We start from the raw sequence: 18576 nt of genomic DNA, 5'->3' as shown, positions 1-18576 counted from the left end.
TTTAGAAGCTATCAAAATCTTGAAATTTTTCACTGTGGATATATCATTGTATGTATATATTATGCTATTAAATTTTTGGGAATAATATCTTTTTAGTCTCTAAGTTTCGGCTCTAGTTTCTATTTAGTCCCTATGTTTTAAAATGTTATACATTTAGTCCTTAAGTTTTGAGTTTTGTTTCAATTTAGTCCTTAAGTGTTAAAATGTTATAATTTTACCATTGAGATTTGAATTTTGTTTCAATTTTGTCCATAGATTTCAAGATTTTACATTTTAACCTCAACTTTTTATTAATACCTAATTTCAATCTTTGACGTTAATTTCTATTAATTAATTAAAAATAATTAGAAATAAAATTTTAAATTTAATTATAAAAGTGATAAAAATAGTTAAACTTAATTAATTATAATTCTTTTATCGATTTTTAATTTATTAACATAAATTATTTCCAAAAGACAGAATATTTAGTAAAAATTAAGGTTAAAAATGAAAAAATAGAGGTGAAATTTTAAATTTAATTATAAAAGTGATAAAAATAGGAAATTTTAATTAATTATAATTATTTTAACAATTTTTAATTTATTAACATAAATTAACTCTAAAAGACAAAAGGTGAGTATTTAATGAAAAATTAAGATTAAAAGTGAAAAATTAGAAGTGAAATTTTAAATTTAATTATAAAAGTGATAAGAATAGTGAAACTTAATTATAATTCTTTTAACGAATTTTAATTTATTAACATAAATTAACTCTAAAAGACAGAAAGTGAGTATTTCGTGAAAAATTGAGATTAAAAGTATAAATCTCGAGACATAGAGACCAAATTGAAGTAAAATTCAAATCTTAAAGGTAAAATTATAATATTTTGAAACTTATGGACTAATTAAAATCAAACTCAAAACTTAAAAATTAAATGTATAATATTTTAAAATTTAAAAACTAAATAAAAATTAAACCCAAAACATTTTCCAATGTATCTTAAAACACATTCATGAAATACGGGGGAAAAAGGGCAGAAAATAAATATAATATCGATGAATATCCACATTTTATAGAAATTTGTTGTAAGGTTTATCGGTCCCAATCCGAAAGAATCCCTAATTTTGTTGTCTTCTACAATTGTTTAATCACAGAAGCTCTGCTTCTGTTAATGGTAACAATGCACAAATACAAGTGCTCTTCGACATCTTCAACTTGCTTTCTCATGCTAACATTGTTCTTCTTCACCTCATCCATGGCCACCGACACTGCAAATTTATCCTCCTTCCTTCCCCCAAACAACCGCAACATCGCCTTCCCATGATCCACGGCGTCGCCGAGCCGGACCACCAGTCGGCTTGTCGTATCCAACTCTCTCTTCATTATATAACTTCCCTTCGCCGCCGCCTCCACTTTTTCTCCTACTTTTTCAAGACCGCCATTTCTAAGCATCTCATGCCGGACAAGCTTTCTGCCCAAGGATTTCAGTCGGTAACCGAAAATTACTGGACCTGGATCTTTCGCCATTACTGAGTCAGTCAGAGTGCGAGTTGTAATACTGTTCAATCCGCAGGTAATTCCATCGATGATTTTGATCGTTCTGATTTTTCTCTCTACTTTCTTCCTCGTGCAGTTTAGACGACGAGAAATCGCCGTGTAATCGGCGTGGATTAGCGTGAAATCGCGTTTGTCCAGATCGGAAAATGGCGCTCTCAATGAGAGAAGATCTGAGGCGATTGATTCAATCGTCTCCGACGAAAAGCATTTCTCGATCGAATCGAGCGATTGTTGAATGCAGCGGGATTTAGATCGAGTTGATTTGACGTTCGTGAGGAGACGAGTGCAGAGATTTGAAGCTTTGGCACTAACATTCAAGTAATCGATGAACAGGCCTTTAAGCTCTGGTAACATCAAAAGAAATGACGATTCGAGAATGGAAGGAACGGCTTCCAACCGAACAGGCTGCAGCAAGATTGTTTCCGATAATTTCCGGCAGCGATCCGCGGCGGCGGAGGAGGAGGTTATAGACGGCGGCGATTCATCGACAATGAATTCAGCTTTTGTGAAAAATTCACTGAAGGATTTGGTCCTCAATGTACAAAGGTATTCCTCATTAACATTGAAGCTTTTTTGAGGTTTCTTTCCAATTTCTTGTTCTTCATCTGCAAAAATTGAAATAAAAACGGGTTGAGTTTGAGAAAAATTACACAAATGTGCAAAACAAGCTATGATCGATTGAGAAAGTTTGGTACTGTTTCTGATTTCTGAATGCCTAAATTTTGTCCACATTATTATGGAATCTTGAATTGGGACAAGCCAATAATTTTGTGTTATTTAGTATCCAAAAATGAACTTGTTTATATATAATGGAATATCAACCTTGCAAGAAACAATAATGAAGCCTTAAGCTTTTGATATTGTTTTGTTTAGGATCTTTTTGTTTATGATGACGAGATATCATCTTGTTCTTATGAATATTCATTATACTTCTAAAGTTTATTACAATGAAATTTCCCTTTATCGGTCAAAATGTCATTTTAGTATTATAGGTTGGAATTTATTCGATTTTAGTAGTTGATTAAAATTAAGATTAGTTAAAAATATTGAGAATAAAAGTAAATATTTAAAAATACAGTGACTAAAATTGAACGTACCAAAATATTATTTTAACTTTATTTTTCATTTTTATTTTGAGAATTTTGAGTGGTGTTACTTTTGAACTGTATCACAAAATTATTATTTGTATTAGATAATATTTTGGTTGGGTTTTATTTATTATTATTTTTATTTTTGCAACCGAGGTCAACCATAATTTTTAAAAATTGATTTTTTTTATATATAAAAAAAAGTTGAGACTATTTTCTTAAGTATTACTCATATGTTTTTATCAATGCCTACCAAAGCTTTTACTAAAAATGCCTAGAAAAGTTGATATCTTTATATATATATATATATATATACTAATTGGCTCTCCATTTTAAGTAAAGTTTTTAGGTTGGAAAGCTCATGCTTTGTGTAAATTTAAGTTTGAATTGCCCAAATAATCTAATGAGTTTGTGTAAAACCATGTTAAGTTTGTGAGTTTATGATATGTAAAAATTAATATGCAATACAAAATATGAATTTCTTATTGTTAATCTAGTTTTATGTTAGTTAAATTTGAAGTTAGATAAATTAAATAACTCGATACATTACATATATGTTCAAATTTTGACCTTGTTAGGTCTCTGGTTGGAATAGGTTGTAGACAAGCAAGAAAATCGTGGTCGATTAAGGATTTGGAAGCACCGACTATGATTCATGGTTTGTCTTGTTTCTTTGAGTTCTTCAAAGATTCGGCTTATTCTCCCTTTATGTTGAGTTAGATTCATCTGACATTATCAAAGCGATATGAATTGAGAGTGTGTGGATCTTACGAAAATATATTCTCTTTGGACGAAGTTAGCTCCTCGAAAGAGGGCATAGTGAGTTTGGGGCACTTTATACCTAGTTTGATTTGCTTTTATTATGTTAAAGATTTTAGATGTTTATGTCTTTTTCAAGTTAATTTTTTTAGGGAAAAAAATCGAACTTTTTGGGGTCGAGTTATAAAAATTGTATCTCGTCAACAAAATATTTTGAAGGAAATATTTAATAAATATAATAATTGATCTTTGAAATGATAATCGATATTTTATATCATGTTGCTTCTTCAATTTGATTATTGGAAACAAATATTAACCAAATTTTGCCGAAGAACCCTCCAGTTTTTGGGGTGTTGATTAAATATTACTGCATAAGTTGGATTTCCTTTTGTAGTTTTGTGGTCATATTTTTTGTCCTTATTATGTTGAATAACTTTGTAAGCTTCACCTTTAAAAACAGAAAAATAAAACTTCCTGAATTCCATCTCTTACTTTCCTTCAAGGACTAAAGTTGGAATTGTATCTAATATTATTTGCATCTCCCATTTAAGACTGTTTTTAATTATAAGAAAATGAATTAAAATATTTATAAATATAGTAAAATTCCATTATCTATTTGTGATAGATCGTGATAGACTACTATCTACACATATAAAAAGGAGATGTCAATTGTGCGTATTGATCTACATTAACGTGATTGAGTTGGGTATTCGGAATGTTTATGTTTACGATTTTTAGATAATGTTTATGAATATTCTAACGTGTATTCGGAATGGATTTGTTCTAAAACACGAACTTTTATATAGGTAATGGCATAGATATTATTCATAATCTTTAAAACTAAGCAATAAGCCCAGCCTTGTGTTTTAGATATGTAGAATTTGATTACTTATACTCCTAATTTCAATTGTGGAATTTAGGAAGCAAGCAAAGGAGAGAGGGCCAAAAAGAGTTTAAAGTGTGTGGTTTGAATATGTATTATATATTTGTTTGGAAGGTTTCTAAGAGGCTTCATAAGCTATTAGTAAAGTTTGGCCTAATTAAAGCAAAGTTGTACAAGGCATATAATTAAGATTATTGTTTTATTATTTATTTGTTTAAACATTAATTTATGAAAGTGTCATGTGCGAATGAAAATGTTTTTGTTTATTTTGGTATTTATACTTCTAAAATATTCATTTTTATCCCCTATACTTTTAAATTTGGTTCACTTTAGTCTCTATACTTTCAAAATGTTCACTTCAATCCTTGAACTTTCAACTTTCGTTCATTTTAGTCATTAAACTTTAAAAAAGTGACTATTTTGATCCCTTAAAAATGAAGGAAAAATAGGAATGAATGGACCAAAATAGTCACATTTTGAAAGTATAAGGGTCAAAATGATGATTTTGAAAGTACATAGACCAAAATGAACCAAAGTTGAAAGTATAGAGACTAAAATAAACATTTTGAAAGTGTAGGGATCAAGGTGAACAAAAATTAAAAGCATGGGGACCAGAATAGTATTTAAACCTTATAAATATATCGAAGGTAGTATAATCTTTGAGAAATTTTCACATATACAAAATATGTCAAGCTATTTATACAAATAACAACAAAAACATGATGATAGGCTTCTATTAATTTCTATCATTAATAGACACTGATAACTTCTATCAACCTCTCTAAAAAAAAATTAAAATTTTATTATTTTGTGTAAATAGTTTTTCTTATTTTTTATTTTTATTTTTGAAAATCTCCATAATCTTTTAATAGGTAAGATCTTTATTTGCGAACAAGTTGTACAAACGTTGGAATGCGATCAAATCACCCCAAACTTCCCCATCAAAAATTTCAACTATATATATATATATATTAGCAAACACAAACTAAATTTTGCAAATTAAACTTCAGTTGGATAATAATTGTATTTAGTTATCCACTTTTTACGAATTAAGTTTATTTCTAAAATTTTATTTGTCTATTTTTTCTAATATCATTTTAAAGTCTTGCCCCAATTTTAAAATGGAAATTCAACTTTATAATAAAAATCAGGTTGAAAAATAATTTTGGCCCCAACTTTCATAAAAGTAACAGTTTAGTTCATATACTTTAATTTGTAATTATTTCTATCAATTTGGTATTTGAATTTTGATAGGTAACAATTTAGTCTTTCTAGTTTCAAATTTGTAACAATTTATTGGGTAAAATCAGTGGCATATATAAGATAAAATGCACTTTCATTCTATAGGTTGATGTCTATTTAATTCATAAATTTCAAAATAAACACTTCAATTCGTGAGGTTTAGAAAATAATTTTAAATTATCTTTGGTTTTAATCGACAATTAATTGACCTAATAGAATGTTGATGTGACGGTTAATACGTTGATCAATTTTGTTGGTTTGACTATTGATATGGTCATTTTTTATTAAACAAACACTTCAATACGATTGTTTCAACTCTGAGGAACAAATAAACTCTCGACTTTTAAGCTGTATCAATTAAAACCATGAACTAAAAATATATCAATTTAAATCTTGAATTTTCATAAGTGTATCAATATACTCTTTCCTTAAAATTTTATTCAATCAATATCGTATGAAATTTATAATTTGAGTCAATTAAACTTTTAAATTTTTATAAACCAATCAATTTAGACCATTCATTACAATTGCCTTTGAAAATCATCCATGCATTATTTCTCAAACACGTGTGTAGACTTCTTCAAATATTGGTTTTTACAAGACAGACGATTAGAGTATATGCAAAAATTCACAATGAATTTTTTTTAGAGTCTAAGAGTGTGTGGTTTAACTTTTCAAGTGTTTAATTTTGAAAGTATGTTATTTTTGGAAAAAAATTGAAGTGTTTGATAACCAACTCAAAATAGTTTTTAAACTATTTTTAAAGTTAAGCAATTTTTATCAAAAAAGTTAATAAAAATGATTTTTTCCTTTAGTCATTCCAAACATACCATAAATTGATTCAATTCTAAAAGTTTAGAAAGTTAATTGATACAATTATAAGTTTCATATGAAAATTTCTAAATAAAAAGTAATGAAGAGTGTGAATTGATATCGTTATTAGTTAGAGTTTAAATCAATATCATCTCTAAATTTAGGAGTTTAAATTAATATTTTCTCTAAATTTTATTACTAGTCACATCAATTTTTGGAAATATATATATATATATAAAAGGGAAATTCCAAAAATATTTACACTTTATAGCAACAAGTTACAAAAGTAGAAGTACTTTTGGAACTTTTTGCTATAAAAAAACCCTTATATATAATTTGTTATTATTATTATTTTTGGTGGGGGAACTAAGCATTTAAAGTAGAGATGTCTAATTTCTGTGTGATTCCTCGATTAGGCGAGAAATGGGGGAGAGAGTGGGGGACAAAAGAGTTAAAAGAGACGGGTTCCCATCCACCCCGTCCCGATTAGCCTCTATTTATTTATTTAGTATAATTATTTAATGTTATATTATAATTATTATTATGTAAACATTACATTTAAATTTCAAGTTTATTGTTTATTCATCCAGAGAATGAATATGTTTAAATTAAATATTTACATTTAGATTATATACGTGAATAATAAAAGTTTATTAGTTTTTTAGGTCAAATTGTTAGGCAAAACTAATAAGCAATTTAATGATAGAGTTAATTATTTAATTAAAATCCATTCAATTTAAATTAATTGGTTTTTTTCAAAACAATAATAAAAAAAAACCTAACGGGAAAAATTTATCCCCGCCCCGATCCCCATGGAAAATTTCATGGGGATGGAGAATGTAATGGGAAGCGGGAATGAGATGGGGAATGACATCTCTGGCCCCACCTTGCCTCGTAGATATCTCTAATATAGAGGATGTTAATATAAGCACTATGTCGAGTTTTTTGTATGGATGACTCATTCACAAACGTATTTATGATTAATGACCCGACCCTCCAAAACGTATCAAATCTTATGTCAACACATTATTGCATTTTATAATGTATCGCGTTAGAGTGACTACCCCTATCGTAGTCCTAATACTATAGTCATCTCTATCCCAATTTGTACTTCTCTCACCCAAACACAACCATCTGTGAAAAAAATGAGTAAAAGACGACATTTGCACAATAAAATGTTTGCAAAGAACGAATATACACAAACAAAAAAAAAAAAGAAAAATCGTTTCGTTCTATCCATGTAAAATATAAAGAATGACAAAAAAATGAAAAAAATCCATTAACTATAAAAATTGAATTTCATATTCCACAAAAAGACAGAAAAATAAGATAAGGATTGGTTTTATTTTCTTTTTCTTTTTAAATCGAAATTTATGTTGAGTTAAAATTAATTCAATGTTAAAAATTGAGGATAGAGGATAGAGAAAATGTTTATTTCTATTGGAATATGACCTGACTTAGAGATGTAGATAAAATTATTATGTAATTGAGTATTTAAATTGTGTGGTGAAAATATGTTACTTTTTTTTTTCGAAGGAAAAACAAAAAGTTGTCCAATTTATAAGCTTCTTCATTGTTCATCATCGAGGGTTAAGTAGTAGTGAAAAGTTTTCATTTGTTTGGAATATTCTTGGTGTTTAGGAATGAAAAAATAAATAAATAAATAAATAAATATATATATATATATATATTCAAAAATTGAATTCAAAATTTATGCCTAGCATATATTTATTTGCTAAGAATTTGTTATGTTTTAAGAATAGAAAAAAAATTAAGAATTTTTTAGTATTAAAACTTTTAATAAAAGAAATTATTTCAAATGATAAAACTGCTGAAAATATTTATAAATATTTGAAAACAAGCAAATTTGTTTAGAAAAACTACATCAAATGCTCCAATTAAACTCAAATCGACAAACTGTACATCACAAATAGAGTTTCGGACTCAATCTACCATAACTCAACACCCTAAATACAGATAAAACTCGAAATGCGGTTGAGATAGAATTATAAAAACATTTATATTGGAAAAAGAAAAAAAGAACGGCATTTGGAGACAGGGGTGGAGGCCGGCCGTAGGTGTAGAGTATCTAGAAACTTCAAAACAAAAGAATTATATAAATAAATATTAACTTTATTATAATCTCTCATTGACCGGCAACCGGCTAATCCAGGTTCCATCTTCCTCCTTCGCTCTCTGCAACGTCTCACGCGCTCTCACTCGCCATGTTTCTTTCTCTCGAACTCCCCAGTTCACACCCACCAACAGAAAAAAACCACAAAGCCTCGCCGCTCTCAAATCCCAACTCATTCGTTCACACACCCCATACAAATTCTTCTGTAACACCCATCAAGATTCCCCACCCGACTTTCGAGAGAATCTCTGCGAATTCCTTGCCTATTTTGACGACCAATATATGGCATCATCCAAGCTCTTCCCATCTTCCACTTCGCGAATTTCGGATCTATCTCGAGGTTCTTCTTCTTCTTCTTCTTCTTCTTCTTCCTCTTCTGCTTCCCTTTTAAAACCCCAATTTCTCTCCAATCGCCGCTCGAGGAATTATGATAACCCCCCATCTCGTAGTCGACCCCATACTCTTACTTCAATGACCGTCGATGGCTTACTTCGTAATGGGTACGATTCCAATAATCCCACGGAATCGTCTATTCTCTTAGATGCACAGATTACTCTCGTTGATTCCCCTAACCCCACTTCTCTTCCCATGAATTCTACCACACCCACCACCACTAATTCCTCTGCCGTCATTGATAGCAATCACGATTCTTCTTCCGGTGCGCCGCCGCTCAAGACTGTGGATGATGTGTGGAGGGAGATTGTTTCTGGTGAGAGGAAGGAATTGAAGGAGGAGATTACTGATGGGGTGTTAACCCTCGAGGAATTTCTTTCGAAATCTGGAGCTGTGCCTGTTGAGGATGTTAAATTGCCGCAGACTGAGAGGCTGAGTGGAGGGATTTTTTCGTTTGATCCAATTCCTTCCACCACATTTCAGGCATTGGATAAGGTTGAAGGATCCATTATTGGGTTTGCTAATGGGGTCGATTTGATTGGAAGTGGTGGAAGTGGGGGGAGGGACAAAAGAGGGCGAGCTGCTTTAGAACCTTTAGATAAGGCTGCAGAGCAAAGACAGAGGAGGATGATCAAGAACAGGGAGTCTGCAGCAAGGTCTAGAGAACGGAAGCAGGTGACTTACTGAATCTTCTCTTTTATATAACTTCCATTCTCAAATACTTGTTTGATTCTATAATTTTGTTTGGTAATGTGTTTGATAGTCTACTTCTTGCCTTTTCTGGTTTTGGGATCTCAGGCTTATCAAGTGGAATTAGAGTCGTTAGCTGTAAGATTAGAGGAGGAGAATGAGCGGCTTTTGAGGGAAAAGGTACTCCTTTTTTCCTTTCGATATTCATTCCATACATATGAGAACATCTTTCTTATTCAATTTTCTATTCCACTGGATTTGGGATCTAATTGTTAATGCTTGCATTCGTTTTAATATTGTGTGGGAGAAAGTTGCTTGAGAATTTGTAAAGTTATGGAGAACCTTAAAGTGGGATTCCAATGCAGGACGTGTCAGAGATTGCTTTTCTTCTTATAGAAGTTACAAGTTAACATTATTTTGATCCAGAGAGACCCGATAGTATGTTGGACCCTAAGCTTTTCTTTCCTCCATTTGATTCTTTTTTCTCTTTCTGTATTCTTCTTAACCTTCTGATCTCCCTGAAGTCTCTCTTGATCAATTGCACTCTAATTCCCTGTTTTTAGTTTCCAGTATACTAGTATATAATTTAAATACAATTGGTGCGATCAATTTCTATCACGCGATTGAATCAAATAATTCATCATCTTGCAGTTTATTGCTTACAAAACTACTGAGTAAATATGGTTGCCTTGTGCATCTTTAAGATCGATATTTAACTACAATCGGGATTCATCAAATCTTTTTTCTTATGTTAATCTTTTGTTATTATTTTATATATTAGATCTTGAACCATATCTTTACTCCAATGCTTATTGAATAGTCTTTTGTTTGCTTTGGACTAATGCTGGATCATATTTGACCAAACTTATTATTTGGAGTGGAGAGCATTCTTAGTAGTCTGTGTACTTGGGAGTTGTAATTAAGGTATAGTTAAAATTTGGTGATTTGTTAGTTTGATGTGTAGGTATTTGAGGACTAAGTTGTCCTCAATCTTGAATTCTTATCCAAGGAACCATTAAAGGGGTAGGTATTTCTGTTATAGAAGAGTTCTGAAGAATACAAAGAATTCTTGTCTACCAGATAAAGTACTTATCATCTAATAGAAGCGAAGCTGAATGATGTTTTGGAAAAATAACACTTATATGGGGTATGTGTTGGAGAAGGAAGAGAATAATGGTAGTGGATCCAATTTTTTACTATTTCGAAAATGATAATGAAAAGAAATACTCTATAATGTGTGCTTGTTATTTCCAAGGTCTAGGGGACTGGAAATAATCAATCTAGGTTTGTCATTAATATAGTGTAGGCAAGGATTGGGAAGTAAGAATTTGCACAGTTTGTGTTTAGGTTGTGCAAGTGAATGGTTGCATGAACTTTGGGTTTAGACTTGCAACGAACTTACAGAAATCTAACAGCTTAGGGCTATATAAACCTAACTCACCAGTCATGCCACGTACTCCATTTTTTGCACTCAGGAAAAAAAGAAAAAGAAGTGTTCCCTTCCTCTTTCATGTTATTTTTATGGTTCTGCGCAGAGTAGCTGTAAATCTATAATCTTGTAGCTATGTAAACAGAACACTGTTGTCTGTTTGCAGTTGTGTTGATTACATAGTATCATTTTAAAATTCTATTTTAAAATTTTCTCTCTTTTGCAGGCTGAGAGGACTAAAGAGAGGTTCAAGCAGGTATTGGTTTTAAATTTTGATCCTAATATTACGTGTGATGAAAGAGTTTTTGCGTTGAGTATTATGTTTCAGATCTCTTGTGCTGTCTTTCTAGTTTTCTTTTTAGAAAAGGAGTAACGTGAATTGTTCTGGAATCTAGATGTCCGGCTAAAACAGTTGTAATTAATTTTCTTGCTCCATGTTGGTGAGAGTTCTTTGATCATTATTTGAATTTCATCAATCTAATTGAAGTATTCTCTTGCTCTCGGGTCTGGGACCAATTGAAGTTCATCAAATATTGGCTTATTGAATATTTGATTGCATTAGATATTGTTGTAACTTGTTTTAAGGGATGAAAAATTCTACATGGACAATCTCCATCGCCTAGTCTTCTTTAGAATTGTAATTCTTCTATAAAAGAACTTTATAGTACGTTCTAGGATAATTATCATTAGAAACTAGAAAGCAACAATATCTTTCACTACAAGTCTTGTTTATTCACTGGCTAAAAAGAAAGGTCTCAATTATTCCCAAAAATAAAAAGAAAACATTTCAATGAACTTCATCAAGCCCTGCAATATCAATGTTTGGGTTTTAGCATAATACCGAGGATGCAAGTTTTTGTAGTTCACTAGATTCAACGCGAATGACGTCCGTGTTGTTGATGTGATTATTGGCAAGAACATATTAAACTTAGTGTTTCTTTCTCTTTGGAGGAGTGTACATATACATATATACTTAGAGGCTATTTGGAGTGACTTTTAAAATGCTTAAAAATGCACATAGAATGTTTGTAAGCATTTAGAAAACAACGTAAACTAAATCAGTGGTCTTTACATAGTAATGACACCCTGCATTTACTGCTGGTTTGATATTTTTTTTCCTGGTGCAGATAATGGAAAAGGTGATTCCTGTGGTTGAAAAGCGACGACCCCCACGAGTCATTCGGCGAGTTAATTCCATGAAATGGTGATCTATTCATCTTCCACGAGATGGGTACAATCAATAACAAAAGCAGTAAGGACAAGAAGAGACAGAAGAGAGAACTAGGCAATAGTATTTAACAGTTACTTAAAAACATATTCTTTGCTACTGATGGTTGAGGAACATGAGAGGAAAAGTGGTGGCAATCACAAATCCTTTTATTATAGAACTGAGTGGCAGAGACAAAACAACAGCACCAGGATACATGAAAGCCAGATGATTTATAGGCGTTATTAAGACAAAGTGGATCAGAGCAAATAAAAAAGATAGAAACTTGAGGTGCTCAACTTGTCTCTATCTCACATTTTTCTTTTTTTCTAAATGCATGAGAGAGTAAATAGAGGAAGAAGTTGAGTTGAGTAGATTTTTTTTTGGTTCAAATTATGGTTTTGTTGGATAGTGGAAATCTAACAACATATGACAAAACTATGCCTTGTTTTGTTATAATACATACTTGCTTGAATAGTTTGGTGGTAATAGAGGTATATAATTTATAATTTATATTTTATTGTTTCTATTTTCTCTCGAAGTTCTTACGTTTTTTTTAGTTGGAAATACTTTTTGTAACTTTTATGTAGTTATATATATATATATACCCTAACCTTTAATGTTTAATAATGTTTGTGACAATTTAGTCTATGCTGAGTTTCTTATTTAAAGAGATTAAATTGTACATACTAAAATTGATGGTCTAAATTGTAGCAAAAATTGTAAGTATAGGAGTTAAACGGTAACAAATTAAAGTTTATGGTCTAACTTGTTAATTTTACAAAAGTTTTAAGATTAAGAGTGTTTTAATCATTCTAGATTAGAGATATCTATTTAATTTATGAGACCCATCTCGATGGAGGTGGGGATTCTTTCGAAGAATGGGGGAGGAAGTGGAGAGAATTTTGTATGTGTTGGCCAAATAGGGACAATGATGGGGAATTTTCTCGTCTTGTTCTCACTCTAATTAATTAATTATATTAATAAGCTTGATTTGGATATATATATAAGTTGAGGACTACAATTTGGTGTAGTAATATTTAAATTTTAATTTTTAGAAATAATGTGAATTAAACATTTTAATAATATCTTTACACATGGATATTATTGTTTTTAGCAAGAAATTTCATAAGGTTTTTATCTAAATAAAGTTTGTATTAGAAATAAGTCATTAAATATAAAAGAATTTGAAAATTTTATTTGGTTGAGAATAAATTAAAAATGGTTAAAAATAAATAATTTAGAAGAAAAAAAAATGAGAATTTTCTAAACTAAATGAGAAAAAGGGATGGAGATATATAAGGAGGTGGGGATAAGAAATGTGAACATCTCTACCTCAAATAGAAAAATATACAAAAATAATTGTTTAAAAAAGGGTATATATATATATATATGAGCTTTCCCATTTATTTTACTAATACTTCTATTTCATTATTACCCGAAAGAATTTAAAAATACTTGAAAAATACTTTAAAGTAGAAATACTTGGATATAAATTAGGATTTGAATTAGATGTAGTGATCATGTAAAATAGTGTGATACTGTTCCAATCCTTGTTCTTGATCTTACTTTTTGTCCAAATGCATTTCTACTCGTAAGATGGTTCTAAAATATTTGTAGAAGTTTCTTAAAAAAGAAAAAAAAAATCTTTTAAAACAACGTAATATTACAATTTTAATAGAATAAGAGACCTTTAAAATAAATGATAAAGTTTCAAAATAATTTTTATAACTTAGGTCACGTTTACCGAAGGGATATCGCAATAAATGAAAAGTAATTTGGAAAGTGTGACCCATTTTTTTTTACGTTTGTTAGTGTTTACGATCATTTTGCATCTACACTAACAGGTGGGCCTTCGTTGGAAATCCGTAATAAAGTAATGTAAGTGTAGGATGATCAATTGAATTGAGTTTGAATATTCAGTGAGACCTAACCCACACCCTTTTTGTCGATAAAATTTTTCCGAGTTTCTAAAATTTGCCCATATGTCATCAATTATTATGGCACCATTTGGGTTGATTGAACGATGAGTGGCCTAGCCTATATGACTGTTACCGTTTATCCAAATTTTAGGAATTTCGGTCTATCGTTAAACAAAATCTGAAACCGTAATGATAAGTTTTTAGTTTATCATTCTTGTTATTCATCTTCATATTTTGCATGCATTTGTTCACTACCACTATGTGAAATGTTTGTTTGTTAAAGAAACAAAATATGTAGGTTCTCATTTTTATTTTCAAAAGATTTCTTTTTAATGGAGGATAGTGGGTCGCTAAAACACATTAACAAAAAAGAAAAGAGAACGAAATATACCCTACTCCGAATCACTGGAGAGGATCACCAATGCACGTCGAGCATTGTTCTTCTTCTTCTTGGTCACCTTCTCCTCGTCAGTAGGTCATTCATCAGCACGACAACGTTTCCTCCTTGCCTTTATTCCACTTTTCTTTTCTTTGTTCTCCTTAATCTGGCCTGCTAGTGGAGGGTCGTTGACGGAGCGAAGGGATGCCTTGCGGGGGGAAGGCATGTTCACACTTAGCTATGAAGAAGCCGACCGGTTTGAAGACAAAGTGAGTGATAGATAAAGGGGGGAGGACTCGTTTTTTGAGCTTCCAATCCCCTCATGTGCAGTGGAATATGGAGAGTCGTCCATTGATGAACCTGGTGTGGTTGCAGCGACTGGTGGACTATTTGGTTTCGAACTCAACCGAAGGAGCCAATGGGCACTTATATGAGTTGAAGTTGTTGTCAGTATCAAACCACATTTTCTTTTGTCCAAGAGAAGTGTGAAAATTTTTCATAATGGTAGTTGTATATATACATTTTAAGGGGTGCATGGTTTAAGGGGGGAAGATGGAGGGATAATTAGTTATTCACAAAGGACACGATGTTTCACTAAACATTACATATTTACCATTGGCATTTTCGTTGAAGTGAACCAAACGATAAGCATATACATGTGACGTCCATATGCGCACACATAATATAATAGTTACCGTTTGGTCATGACTCACCAAATTGAATGTATATATTTAATTTGTGGATTAATGGCGTTATGGTTCCCAATGTGCATCAACGAGAAATGATTACAAGTTGTCAATCAACATTGAGATCGATTATTAAATGAACTGTAACGAAGCGACAAACATAACGTTAACGGAAAGGGTAAATATATGATGTTGCAATAGATTGAATGTGTGTGTGTATAGTGTCTTAACGATAAGCCTTTCGGTAACCCTAACTCAAACCTAAACGGTAACGATATTTAATGTGAACTGATGTTTTAATTAGTTTTTCTGCACATTTTGAAACACTGCTTATGGTTCATACTGTGTTATTTATCGCGTGCAGTTTGAGTTGTTTGAATCAATAGCCGATTGTTGTTCACACATACCAATATGTATTTTCACATTCGCATGCCTCTTATAGTTTTTTTCATTTTTTGGGTTGTTTGTTAATCGCATGTATTTTGTATTATGTGTTAATCTTCATATTTTTGTTTGATTTAGAAATCTGAATTCCTTCAGAGACTTTTTTATTCGTAGATGTTTTTATACTTTTTATTCTTGTTTTAAGAATTTATTTTTTGAATTTTGTTATATACGCATCCATTTATATGTAGATTTGTTAATCGTATGTGTCTTTAAATATATCTCACCTTACTATTGCAAGGAGGAGGAGAGTGTATGTTTTGGTCAACTTCTTGGTTATCATGCTTTGAGAAATACTTGCATCATGTGTTGCTTTATGTTTATATCGCCCTGGACTCAGATTAAGAGATAAGTACAGGATCATTTGTTAGGATGACTTACCAAATAAGCCATTTGCAGTCTCTAGTTGAGGAGAACAATGTTACTTGTGCCAATACACTTCGTACGAATAATCGAGCGTTTCATAAGCTATGCAATATCCTTAAGGAGAAAGGTCAATTAAGAGGATCTAAAAATATGGGTGTTGAGGAGATGGTTGCAATGTTTTTGCATATACTAGCTCACCATGTGAAGAATAAAGTAGTCAGTTTTAGCTTCAATAGGTTTAGCCAAATTGTTAATAAATATTTTCATGAATGTCTAAAATCAATTATCCGATGCCTACGACTTTTCTAGAAGACGACTGTGCTAATTCCCACAAATTCAACTGACTTTCGATGAAGTGGTTTAAAGTAAGGTAAATATGTTGGGGTTGATGCTCAAAATCTCGTGGTCTTGTAATTAGTAATTGTATTGTACAAACACTTTATTTATCTAATAAAATATGAGATATTTTATTCAATATGTAGTTGCATTAACTCACAAAAACCAATAAACTAAGATCCAGGGTTATCTTCGGTAACTTAAACATATATATGGAGACATAGAGGTGGATCATGTTCAAGTGGTAACTTAAATGATTTGAATTAGATGGATAAGACTGGGCATCTTATCCTGGTGACACTACGAATACAACCTGTTTTGTAATTGTTACAATTGTTGTAAAGTGCTACAAATGATTTGATCCTGATTATTCATGCTGAGACATGTGAGTAGGGGTATTCTATACAAAGAGTTTGTATCAAATCGAACCACAAAATGAATAATCTCTCTATATAGCACCATTGCTAGAAGAGAATTACATTTATCATGATGACCATAGGTGACTTGACCTGAATCCTGAATGAGTTGTGAACTCCTATCTATGAAGGCGGTCATTTGATTTGTATGGATAAAAATGGTCACTTTCACCGACTCAATATGCAATTAGCGGAAGTAAACAGAATCATTAAACACTCTAATTCATTAATTTTAGCATTTAAGTAAGCATATTCATAACAGAAAATAGGGTTTGATGATATACCTTTGAAGACCTTCTTCAATCCACGAAATTACACTCTAATTCATTAATTTTAGCATTTAAGTAAGCATATTCATAACAGACCACTACTTGATCTTCCCTACTATTCTCTTGGACCTTAGATTGGGTGGTAGAACCCAAAATGACCTGAAGTTTGAGGGAATATTGAGTAAAATATTCAACAAGTTCTTGCAACTATCTTGCATGAAGAGGTGACACCAATCCCACTCAATTTGAATGGAAAAATGAGTCTTTAAAGTTGAAAAATCCCACTTAAGGTATTTTTCTCATTTTTAATTGAATTTTGAATTAAAATTCAATTTTTATTTTTTGAAATCAAATTTCAAAAAGATAAAATGGAAAAAATAATAATATTAATTCAAGAATCAATATTAATTTTAAACAAAACAATTAATTTTAAATAAAATTAATTTCAGATAATTAATTATACAACTTCAATTAATTAAATTAATTTAATATCAAATATTAAATTAATTAAACACCATTTTCCCATCATGAATTCCTATTCATGCAAATAGTATTTAAATCACATTTAAATATTATCTAATTCTCAAATCTCGTTTAATTCGACAATTAAACGTGTAATTATATCGTATATAATTACTAATTCTCTCAATTCGAATTTGAACATTTCAAATTTTCACATCGAACTATTCTAAGGTTTAATCCATTTGTATGCTAGTAAGGGGACCTAATGGACCTACAGATCATGGGCTCCAACGATCTGAAATTAACCGGCTAAACTCTTTAACCTAATTAACCAACATTCATTAACTACCGGGTCACTCCATTAAAGCTCAGTAGTTGCACTCCTCTCACTGTAGATATATTTGTGTCCACTCGATATAACCATAATTAGTAAGCCAACTTTCACAAGTTGTTCGTAATAATGGTTGGGTCAAAAAGTTGTTTTACCCCCCAGATTACATCTTGTTCCTTAAGTCCCATTGATCATCTAATGAACAATTGGTTTTTTATTCAATCACTAAACTGAGTCCCTCCCAGGCCAATGAGAGGGTGAAGCTCCTTGTTCAAGACCCAGAGTCAGCACTTAAGGGAACAACCTCTCTACTATCCCTAAAAGCGGGTATGAGTGAATTCCGTCTTGCACCCTATGTCCCCAGCTATCTACCTAGTCTTACCCCTAAAATGGGAGGCTTATTGAGTCGGCGCTGTTGAGCCAACCCTCACCATGCAAATCTAAAGATAATCCCAAATAAACAGGAGTTCATAGTTAGCTCAGAATTAAGGTCAAGTTACCTAGGTTATCGGTTTGAAATAGTCAGTCTTAACAGTAAACAACATTATAAGTAAGAGTGACTTATTTCTTGGTCTGATCTTATACAAACTCTTTGTATAGGATGCCCCCACTCGCATGTCTCCAAATGAACAAATCAGGATCACTTCGTTTGTAGCACTTTACAACAATTGTAATATCTATAAAGTGGACCACATCCAATAGTGTCCTCCAGAATAAGGTACCCAGCCTTATCCGTATACTATAGACTATTTTGGCTATTTACTCGAACTTGATTCACTCTTATGTCTCCA

At 31.3% G+C, this 18576-nt stretch overlaps 2 protein-coding genes across 2 annotated transcripts; one reads left to right on the top strand and one right to left on the bottom strand.

The window, feature by feature from the left end:
* Nucleotides 1-1031: 1031 nt before the first annotated feature.
* LOC120075148 (UPF0496 protein At3g49070-like) lies at nt 1032-4570 on the bottom strand. The gene has a single exon (XM_039028328.2). It carries the CDS (start codon nt 2266-2268, stop codon nt 1114-1116), a length of 1155 nt encoding a protein of 384 aa, XP_038884256.1. The 5' UTR covers nt 2269-4570; the 3' UTR covers nt 1032-1113.
* A 3874-nt stretch (nt 4571-8444) lies between these two features.
* On the top strand, nt 8445-12687 carry LOC120075829 (Basic-leucine zipper (bZIP) transcription factor family protein). Its single transcript, XM_039029517.2, has 4 exons — nt 8445-9523; nt 9647-9718; nt 11194-11223; nt 12095-12687. Exons 1-4 carry the CDS (start codon nt 8738-8740, stop codon nt 12173-12175), a joined length of 969 nt encoding a protein of 322 aa, XP_038885445.1. The 5' UTR covers nt 8445-8737; the 3' UTR covers nt 12176-12687.
* Nucleotides 12688-18576: the final 5889 nt, after the last annotated feature.

This window comes from Benincasa hispida, chromosome 4, assembly GCF_027475165.1.
Source record: "Benincasa hispida cultivar pf3 chromosome 4, pf3_genome.v1.1, whole genome shotgun sequence".
NCBI classification, from domain to species: Eukaryota; Viridiplantae; Streptophyta; class Magnoliopsida; order Cucurbitales; family Cucurbitaceae; genus Benincasa; species Benincasa hispida.
This window is presented reverse-complemented; position numbering and strand designations above follow the sequence as displayed.